At 35.8% G+C, this 11,230-nt stretch overlaps 1 protein-coding gene across 1 annotated transcript in view; it reads right to left on the bottom strand.

The window, feature by feature from the left end:
• Window positions 1-423: 423 nt before the first annotated feature.
• The window catches only part of LOC127835884 (fibrillin-2-like), a 103,598-nt gene continuing 92,791 nt past the window's right edge, over window positions 424-11,230 (bottom strand). Inside the window, exons 84-93 of the mRNA XM_052362308.1 lie at window positions 10,978-11,048; window positions 10,273-10,469; window positions 8,958-9,076; window positions 8,211-8,293; window positions 6,764-6,875; window positions 6,316-6,451; window positions 5,563-5,678; window positions 4,841-4,905; window positions 4,390-4,616; window positions 424-1,818 (exon numbers count right to left, since the gene is read on the bottom strand). Of these exons, the coding sequence (XP_052218268.1) occupies window positions 1,664-1,818; window positions 4,390-4,616; window positions 4,841-4,905; window positions 5,563-5,678; window positions 6,316-6,451; window positions 6,764-6,875; window positions 8,211-8,293; window positions 8,958-9,076; window positions 10,273-10,469; window positions 10,978-11,048 (1,281 nt within the window). The 3' untranslated portion in view covers window positions 424-1,663. The remainder of the gene's footprint in view (window positions 1,819-4,389; window positions 4,617-4,840; window positions 4,906-5,562; window positions 5,679-6,315; window positions 6,452-6,763; window positions 6,876-8,210; window positions 8,294-8,957; window positions 9,077-10,272; window positions 10,470-10,977; window positions 11,049-11,230) is intronic.

The following is an 11,230-nucleotide window of genomic DNA, read 5'->3' as shown; positions in this document are numbered from 1 at the left end:
TATCAAGTTTCCAATGGATACCTCTTTTATTATTGTAGATATTCTAAGGTCAAAAGTAAAGTTAAAAAATAAGCAAACTGCAATAACTCTAAACAGAAAAGAGCAACAGAAATAGCACGTCTCTTGAATTAGAGCTACCGCTTGCAAAGATTCAGGTTAATAATGTAAGACAAACAACTAACAATTAATCTTAATGCATTACTCTTAAAAAGATGATATAGAGTATCTTGTCTGAAGCAATAAACACCTCGTCACAATATATAAGTAAAACATAAACAAAGCGTGCTCACTCTTTACAAACGGGAGCAAGAGTTGTGGTTCTTGTGCAATACACACCTTTCAGTGATATCTACCTACCTTTAAATTTTCTAATTGATACCACTAATAGTTTTTCCAAGATATGCTATAATCAAAATTTAAGTTCTAAAATGAACCCTTGGCTTAAACCCAAGAATATGGGAGAAAAAATCACGGTATACTTTTACAGCAATCCCCAATAAGATATATCTATGCATCAAGTTTCAAGTTAATATGTCTAATAGTTTCGTGATATGCTGCAGAGCAATTGTAGTACACAAATTAGCATAAGGGCAATAACTTTAAATATAGATCAGCAATATTTATGTTTAATCTGAACTACACATCCCTAACATAATATCTACCTACCAGTGAAGTCTCAAGATGATATACATAATAGTTTTGAGATATTCTCTGGAAAAAGGATAAGTACACAAATTAACAAAAGGCAAACATTTTTTTTTAAATAGCGGAGAAAGAATTGCGGTCATTGCGCACAGCACTGCCCCCTTATGGAACCTGCATACCCATAACGTGTCTAGTTGATACCTATTATCATTTTTTATGTATGCCACTAACAAGAAATGCGACGTCCGGACGACGACGGACAACATGACTGTATTAACCGAACAGTTCTAAAACTGAAGTCTAAGAATAACGAGTTTTCTCAAATTTGGAATTTTCTAGAATAACCTTAATTTTGAGTCAAATTTGGCATTGATCATTTCTATCTACATCATTAAGAACATTTTGTTACTGACATAATCATCAGTTGAAGCCTGTTCATATTCAAACGTAGGACGTATTTTTATTAGCTCTAATTATACTAGTTATTCTTTATCCTAACAATGGGTCGGTAAATACGGACCCTGACATCAGTATATTCTCTTACAAGTTCGTTGTGCATGGGATTTTAATATAGCGTACCTCTTTCATGCGTACTCGGCTATCAAATTATATGATGTTCAATTGAACAAACTTATTCTTTGAATGTTTCATAAATAATTACTAGGTATTGCTGTCAATTTTATTAAATTACACTTCATAACATCAAATATTGGTAAATCAAACATAAAAATCATCAATTAATTTATATATTTATAGGTCAATAAGTAAACGAAACATATGTACACAGACAATATTAAGATTTTGACATAAATCCTTGAATGTGAAATCATTGAAAAAACATAAAACGTCAAAAATATATTCGTCTTTTTTTATAAAAACTAGTACACAGTACTTTTCAAAGCATTAAGGCAGTTCTGTATTGTATTCACTGCAATGTAATGTCTTTCTTCAGTAATCATTTTATTTGCTTTCACTTTGTCGTCTCTAATACACCCAGGTCATTCGATCATTTCCATGACTACGGGTTGACGCACACGCTCTTACTCGCATCGAACACCTTTGGCGAGCTGCACTTGGAACCGATACCGGATCCCTGGTAGCAGATGAAGTAGCTCGCTTTGTCATTGGGGTCAGGAAGGGTAACGCCGGACTTGTCCGGAGCGCATGGGTTGGCTTAAAGATACAATCATTTCAACGTCGGTTACTTCAATTTCATCCAACGCCTCATTTATACCAATGTGTTACATTCCAACGGTTAACGCTTATGTTTCAACCTTCTCCTGGTCTGTCATACATGCAGTAAGCCACCGTTCGGCAGAGGTTTTAGAAACGTTTATGGACTGTTTTCTACGTTGTCTGGACACCTTCCCCATGCGCTGTGTGATTTGCATTGTTGTACATGTTGCAACCAAACATTCAGCCGCAAATCTAACCAATTTACAAGTCCAAACGCATTTGAAAGCCACCAGGAGCAAAAGTACCATACACATTTTTATTAACATGCTTTCCATTTCCCTCCTCGATGATCATTTAAAACGGTGACAGTCTCTCAAATATAACCAAGACATGAAAAATGTTAAGCGATGAGGTGACCCTACATATTTTACAGTAAAAACCTGCTATGCAATTAGCAAAATGTGAATGCATTAATATAATCCAGTGTCATTTGTATATTTAGACACATCGACTTCTCGACTTATCAAATACGCGATTGTTTTCACACGTGAACGTGTACGACTTCCCGAGAGAGCAAACGATGAACTTTTTCTCGTCTGTTGGGTCGGGATAATACACATTGCTCTTGTTTGGTTGGCATGGGTCGGCTGCAAAAAACATTATACGTTTTTGGAGCGCTTACGTCATAATGCGCGCATGCGTACTTGAAGTTTTTACGTTACAACTCGCGCATGCGTACCAAAAGCTCTTCTCCCCATGCACAGCCATTCAGCGAGCCGCATGACAATACAGTCTAATATAATTCGCAATAACGCGTGCGTAAAACGTGACACAAATAATAACGCAAGCATACGTTTGTATTTTTCTGTTCTTTGTTGTTATGGTACATTGGATAAACGAATCAATTAAGTAGGTAACTTTGGTTAAATGTGTTATAATTGATAAGTATACAGTCATATGCGAATTTTACGGATTTACACAAGCAAGCCTACTGATTTCATCATATTATTTGAGTACAATGGTATAATTTTCACGGTTTAAAGTCCCATTAGTTATTACTTGTATGATACGAAACCATTGCGTTATTAGAATTGTTATTTTTTAATTTCTCTTACATTTCGATTTAAATCTTGTAATGCTTTGTTTGAACTCGTTTCTTTTTGTAGCACAACCCCTTTGAGATTTTATGCAACACCACACAAACACATGCATGCTTCATAGGGCCGACGTGTTTAGATTGCGTTTGTTTTACATTAAACTTCAATTGAGAATGTATGTGTAAACTATCATATGTTATTAATTGTTGTTGTTTTAAAATCGCTGTTCAGCAAAGGTTAGACTCTTTTTTTCAATATTTGTTTATCCTGCAAAATGCATTTCTTTAAATGTGTTTGTTTTCCTTACTGTAACATTGTATTATTACTTCTTAAACAAAAAAATGTATTCCCTGGAAAGTTAGTAGCGTTTGACTGATTAAAAATTAATATTTTGTTATAACATTTTAATGAATACCTGGATGCATGCTTTTGAAACGGCTTAGTAATACTTGGAAGATGGGTTTAAACGCACTACTCTACACTTCTCATGCAGTTAGTAACAAATAATTCATGCAACACACATTATATACGGAAATACCAGGAAACAAAACATTAGGTAAAACACTTTTGGGCTTCAAAGGAGTTTCCTTTCCACTTATATTGTTAAGAAATATGTGTAATCTTTTAACCGACGTGACCTAGTTATGTTCAGGAAAAATGCTAAGCCTCAATAAACACATTTAACCTTTAACTTGGGTTCATCGGAAGCCTCATGGTCTTATCGAGTTTCTATGAACATTAAAATTCACTATTTTTGATTCCTTAGTCACTATAATAGTAATTAAACGAAAATACACTATAAATAATTCTTATCATCTTGGTATTTCCATATTTCGCATTAAATTAATGTAAAACATCAGTATATTATTAATTATTAAGTAGAACAGTGGATGGGTGGACAAAGAATGGTTAATTTTAATTTGTTTATTTATTTTTGCTCTTTATACCTTTTAAATGGTGACCAAATATTACGGGAACGTAAAAACAATCAATAAACTCACCGATGTATATGTTCGTTTTTTTTCAATGACGGTCATTGACAAAATTAGTTACCAAAGAGCCTGTAGACCGTAATTACTAGTAAAAGAAACGTTACGTTGATTCTTTTTGGCAGTTAAACAGTATTAAAATAAAAACAATCAATAACGTATTTTATCACATGCTATATTTCTTTTTAATCTGCTTAAATCACAAAGAATAATTATAATGTGTGTATTGGGATCGTTTCCATTTTCCTAGACTGACCAATCGCAAGGCTAAATGACGTGGTCAACGTAAAAACGTAATGGCAATTAACAATATTTACCATTATTCAGTAGGTTTGCGTAATATTATCATATCGCATGTGATAAAAAAACATCGTTGATTAATAGAGGTTCGGGTCCACAACAGCTTTAAAGAAATAAGTAGTGCAGTTTATTGATTCAGTTCCAAAACGTTTAGTAAGATTAAGACTCAGAATGTAACATACCTAATGGCGACGTGGTTGATCCGCTGACCACCGCATCTGCCTGTAGCGAGTCTTCGGCCACGAATAGTGGCCCAACCACGAGGGCTATCCTATTGTTGATCGCCTCGCGGTGAGCGTTCTCAATAATAATGTCGATAATCTTGTTTCGCAGCGCGGGGTCGTTGGCTTTGTCACCGCGGAAGGTAAGGATGAAGTCCACGTGCTGGGTTCCACGTCCAGGTTCCGTGCTGAATACGAACGTGGTGTTTTATTTCAATTAAGACGATATTTTAGTCCAGTATTATAAACATTCTCAATGTTCAGCTCAACTCAGACATCGAGATTTGAGTTTTCACTCAGCTCACAAACAATCTTAAATTTTAGCTTTTAAAATACGCACATATTCTTACCCAAACTCATAAACACCCCATCGTCATTATTATTATTAAATAATAATTAGCATTATACTTACTAAAATCGTTTGACTCCACAATTAAGGTACTCAAGCTCTGCACGATTTTTGTATTGACCGTCAAGCTAAAAATAATAATATATAAGGATAAAATTTGAGTATACAGCGATGTTTATATTAACAGTTCTACAATGACATATACAATATAAATTCAAACAGTAATAACAATTGATAATCTATTTCGGAAAAAAATGAAGATTGATTCAACTATTCGTGCATGGTCAGTTAAATGAATTATTAAACTTTATGCATATTTCATTTTCGTCATATATATTGTACAATTGATCCCGACATTTTTGTTTCAATACTCAATTCTGAATAAACGTTTATCAGCTCGGAAATTTCATCACCATTCAAATATATATTGGTATATTTGGTCAAGTTTTAGGCATTGTTCAAAAAGCATACTTTGAAGGCAAAGCAAACGACATACACATGTTTCCTTTATGCACCTCACATTTGGAAAACGGAGTTCAGCGCATGTGTGTAAAGTAATGTCCATATTGGCCTTTGCAGTCCGCACAGGCTTATCATTGACGACACCTTCCGCGTAAATGGATTTTGGCTTAGAATAACAAGACTTCAATAATGCAAAAATACCATTAAATTGACGTCCCTGATTAGCCTGAACAAGCTAATCTTGACGACACTTTACGCACATGCATTAAACTGCATGTTCCCAGAGTGTGACTCATATTAATGGGTTTATGGGGTATACTTACGTAGGTACAGAACCTCGACGCTAACGACTGGAATTGGGCGGATGAGGTATCTGCTAACGCGGACGTCATTGTGAAGTTCATAAGGCGGAACGTGAATGGCTCCTCGTGATTTTTGACTGAAAATGATAAATATACAAATTAATTGCAAAGAATTTTAAAACAATACATGCACAGTGACATGGTAAACAGCTTACACTGCCATATATTGGTTTTGCTATGACTTAAAATATACACTAAATCATGCTATATTTATGGAAAAGTTGACATGGATAGCTATTTAATCGTCGTAAATATATATGTATAATATAGTTAATCCTTTATTATTCATAGCTAGTTGATTGTTGTTATTAGCGAGAACGCTATAAAACCATCAGGTTTCGACGTCGTGGAAATCACAGGTGGTTAGCGTGTGGCTATGATATCAATTGGTAAAAACATTATTTTGAATATAAAAACATATCAAATCAAACCAAAACATCAACGTTTCTGAAAAAATCACTAAAAAATATATGTACAATATATATTAAATATTGAAAAAAAAATATCAGAGAAGTTGATTTTTCGTTGAATTTGATTATTTTTCATTCAAAACGATGTTTTTCCTTTTTAATACCATAGCCACGCGCTAACCACCAGTGGTGGAAATCATGTCAATCAAGTAATCAGAGATTTTAATTAATATTCTGTTACTCATTATTACGACGTCGACATATAAAACCTTCATGTAAGCGCTATGTAGATAACGCTACATACTATCAGGTGTCGGCGTCGTGGCAATCAGGTTGATCAGGTAGTCTGAGATGTTGATCTTGATCTCGTCCCACTTCTGCTCGTTGATGAGCCACTGTTGGCCGATGAGGAACCACTTGCTGGAGCCAATGTCGTACACCTGCAGAGTAGAGTTGTTTCGTTAAAATTTGGGAACCGATGGAGAAAAAAAATTCCCAAATCGGTCTAGGTTTTAAGATTTCAAAAACAATTGAATAAATCTCCGTATGTAGTTAATCTCCCACCCATCTCTATATGTTCAACCTTGGTAAATATGATATTCAAGCACTGTGATTCTCAATTTTAAAATATTAAAGCATACAAAATACAAAAACACAACACTAATTTTCGAATTTTAGCCATAACAACGCAATTATTCCAATTCAAAAGGACGCAGTCCTATTCAACAAAAAGTTGTGAAAAAAATACAGACCTCGATGTTGGCGGTGATCATGTCGTCTATTTCTTGCTTAATCAGCGGCTCGGTGCCGTTAAACACAAGCGAGTATGTGAACGACACGGGTGCCTCTGGGTCGAAGTTACGCCTAAAAGGAGACAGCAGATGCGGGCATAAGATTCCCAAACGCTAGCCTATCATCTTATTACCACATTATATGAGAATTTATAGTGAGTATACCAGTAATGTCACATTAATAAGCCTCGTTTGAGAGAAAACTGGGCCTCATGCATGTGCGTTAAGTGTCCCTTCCAGATTAACCTGTGAAGTCCGTACAAGCTAATCATGGACGACAATTTCAACTTTCATTTAATTTTTCGTGAGATCTCTTTTTAATAAAAAAAAACAGTGAAGGAGGAACGTGTCGGCACTGATCAACGTGTGCGGACTGCATGAATTCCAATATTCTCAGAAAGGGGCTTACAATGCTAAACCCATTTATGCCTAGTGGACTCTGCAATCCTTCTTAATTGGATCAATTTATTTCCAAAATTAGGGATGTCTAGTATATTTATTTCTATATTTAGAATATTTCTTAAAGAAATTTCTTTAAGCAAACAGTGAACACCCTGATGAGACGCCACATCATGCCGCGTTTCATCTGGGTCTACGCTGTTTGCATAGTCCTTTTTCTAGACGCTAGGCATAAATGGGCTTAATAAATACTGAAAGGCCTAGTTAAAGGAACTAATGATCTCAACATGATTCAGTCCACATTAGCATACAGAACTCTTAATCTTGTGCCTTTCATCTTCCATCATTTTTTTCACAGCTGACAATAAATGTCTGCACTATTTTAATCACAGCTGCATATTGATCTCTGATAAAGTCACTTGCACAGTGACTAGAGTTAGGTGCCTGTTCACTTTAGTACAATATCATCAAATCGAGATTCAACATTCAACGAGGCCTTAAACAAACATTATGATATCAACTCTTTTTTTAAATCCATTTCTATATACATTTCAGGAATATGTGAACTTTATTCCGGATAATGGCCCCGTTTAAATTTTGGCTACTCATCATAATAACGGTACAAGGACGGCTGTAATCATAATTACGGTTTTCATATGGCTTTCGTTTTCTAGCGGGCTAGATATATTGTGCCACCCTCAAGGAAACGGGTTTTAATGCATATGTGTTAAGTGTTGTCCCGCATGAGCCTGTGAAGTCCGCGCAGGCTAGTCAGGGACGACAGTTTCAACCTAGACTGGATTTTCGTTGACAAGAGACTTGTTCTCAAAAAAAAGTTCCATAAAGTAGGAAAGCGTCCTTCTTGATTATCCTGCGTGGACTTATCTGTGGCGACACTTTAAGTATTTGCATTAAGTCCCGTTTTCCTAGAACTAGGCTTATTTAATGAAATACATGAGAAACCAGTCAAATACTGCTTGTTTGTTTTCCATAAAACAGCGACACTTACTGGAAATTGTCAATGAAGCAGCGGTAATAGCGTTCCTTGTTGGGATTGCCAGCGATAGGGGCAGCTTTGAACACTCTGTCCATCTGGAAAATAGATTAGAAACACGTTTAATTTAAGCCTATTCATTTTAGCTTGATTGCATTAGAATCAAACTTTTTATTAAAAAAAGGTGTTGAGTCCGTTTCCTGGGTAGAACCAGTACTCGGTGTCTTCTGGAGGAAATCTTATGAAACCTCTCACAGTTGGGATCGGATCCGTGAACTTCCGGTTGCTAGGCGGACACCATATCCACTACGTCACGGCGACTCTTCATGATTTATTATTCGAGGGATAGTATTGACGTAAGGTTTTCTTTCCTGTATTAAAGGTACGTTATTTGTTCTTTAAATATTTATATTTTTAAGCAGATTATAAACATTTTTTTAAGTCTATTGATAGAATATCAGACATAAAAATGAAAAGATAGCCAACATGCAGTGAACAACTAACATAATATGGGTGTACATAATAAACTTGAGCCGCGCTCAGGTAAATGGGGGCTTAAGTCATGTGCAAAAAGTGTCGTCCAAGATAAGCCTTTGCAGTCGGCACAGACTAACCAAGGAAACACTTTCCGCTAAGAGTTTATTTTTGTTGCGACGAGACTTCCTTTAAACAAATAATTCTATAAAAGCGGGAAGTGTCGTTTACGCATATCAATTAAGCCCATTTTCCACAGAGCCAGACTCTATCATTTTGAATGTATACCTCGTTACAGAAAGCAGCTTCAATTTCCTTGAATTTCGGTGAGTTACTGTCCCACAGTCTCTCCTCATCACGCCAAGGATAGCCGTACATCTTCTGAGTGCTGTTGTACAACCAGGCGTCTAAAAAGGGGACCACCAAACCATAGTTAGTATTGGAATAACTGGCACAGAAAATGTGCATGTCGCAAACATTACGTGATGTATCAAATGTTGTTGTTGTGTGAAATATTTGCAACTGGAACTGAAAAATGGCATGTCCAAAACATTACGTGGTGTGATGTTGTTGCTGTTGTGTTAAATATGTGCATAATTAAGATTCAACAAGCAAATTCATTGAACTGATATCCCACGCCAATATGCTTCTGGACACAAAAAGTATTATATTTGACAAACAAGCATCTTTTAAGAACCAAAGGGCCATAACTCCGTTATTAACAGATGGTGTACAATGCCATTTGGCGTGCATCATCCTCTTATCCATATACATACTCAAACCAAGTTTCAATGAAATCCGCCCAAGTACTCCAAATATATAGCCTTGGACACACAAAAAAAGCATTTCTTTAATATACAAAGGGCCATAACTCTGTTATTAACAGATGGTGTACACTGCCATTTGGCGTGCATCATCCTCTTATCCATATACATACTCATACCAAGTTTCAAAGAAATCCGCCGAAGCACTTCAAAGATATGGCTCTGGACGGACAGAAAGACGGACGGAAAGACGGAAGGCAGACGGACAACGCCAAAACAATATCCCTCCGCCTATGGCGGGGGATAGTAACACACTTTATATACAAGGTTGACCTGTAAAACGGAAAAACATGAATGTTTCGTCGAGCAGATGGCCGTGATATTACAGTTACGGATACAAATTTACAAACAACAAGATGTTTTCACAACGTTATCATTCAATGCAAGTTATTTTAAAACAGATTCATACATGATAAAGTTACAGATTGTCCAGTAAATGTGAGTCTCGTACATTAAGCTAGGGTCACAGGTGTTGGCGCGGTATGCGCTCTTAACACTTTAGCCAATTTTTTGGCAAAGTATATTTTTATAAGGACAGAAGGACGAACACTTGCTTAACGTCGCTCATCTTTTGTTTGTAAAAACAATTATGATGTCACAAAAGGAACAAAGGGCATATACGTGTATACAAAAATACTATAAAAAGATTAAATTAAATAACATTTACTGCATGGATCATTGATATTTATATTACATGAATGTAAAATTTAGAATCTGCACTCATTACAAGTACAATACAAACAAACATGTTAAAAAAAAGTTAGGCAAATAACATTTACCGAACGGAATATTATAGTGGTACAGCAGCAGATCGGCATAATAGACCAGCAGATCTCCAATAAGATGACCAACGACTTGGTTATAACGGTATCTAGGCGTGTCTTCGAAAATCACCGTGGCCGCCAATTGCTGCATGGCCGGTATGGAAACCCGACCGCTGAACTCCAGCAGGATCTCGATGCTGACTGGGCTCTTACTGTACATAGGAAGGCAGTAATAACCCATTTATGCCTAGCGTCTAGAAAAAATAGCATTGGCAAACAGCGTAGACCCAGATGAGACGCCGCATGATGCGGCGTCTCATGAGGGTCTGCGCTGTTTGCTTAAATGAATTTCTGTAACAAATATTATAAATATAGAAATAAATATACTAGACATTCCTAATTTTGGAAATAAATTGATCCATTTTAGAAGAATTGGAGAGTCAACTGCTAGGCATAAATGGTTTAATATTAGAACTTGAAATGTTGATATATTGACATAAAGGAATTTTACAAGAAGGAATGTAAAATACCATATGGATCTCTGTTGCTATACATAATAAGGCAAACTCAATTGGAACTGGAAATGCCTATATATGAATTGTAGGACTTTAGAACAAGGAAATTTGTCATTTATTTTGGGTCCTACAGGATGCGATTTCCATAAAATAATATAGTTTTAAACACATACAGTGACGTTATTTCACATCAGAATCGACTTACCCAAACTGTACAACCTTGCATTTATCGTATTGAGTGAATAAATCGGGTCTTGCGCGCAACAATCGGTTGATCTGCAAAGAAAATACTTAATATACATACACACAATTACACATGTACAATCATCATACAGGTTTATGAAAATTCGTCGTCAAACAGGCGACATCGGGTAATCGTGTTTCAAGATGAAATAGTACAGTACAAGAAATGCAGCAGCAAAATGTCTAAATCATGATGGCATTGCCAATGTTATTAA

Source organism: Dreissena polymorpha, chromosome 6 (genome assembly GCF_020536995.1).
Source record: "Dreissena polymorpha isolate Duluth1 chromosome 6, UMN_Dpol_1.0, whole genome shotgun sequence".
In the NCBI taxonomy this organism is placed as follows: Eukaryota; Metazoa; Mollusca; class Bivalvia; order Myida; family Dreissenidae; genus Dreissena; species Dreissena polymorpha.
Note: the sequence above shows the minus strand (reverse complement) of the source record. Positions and strands in the feature narration are given on the sequence as shown.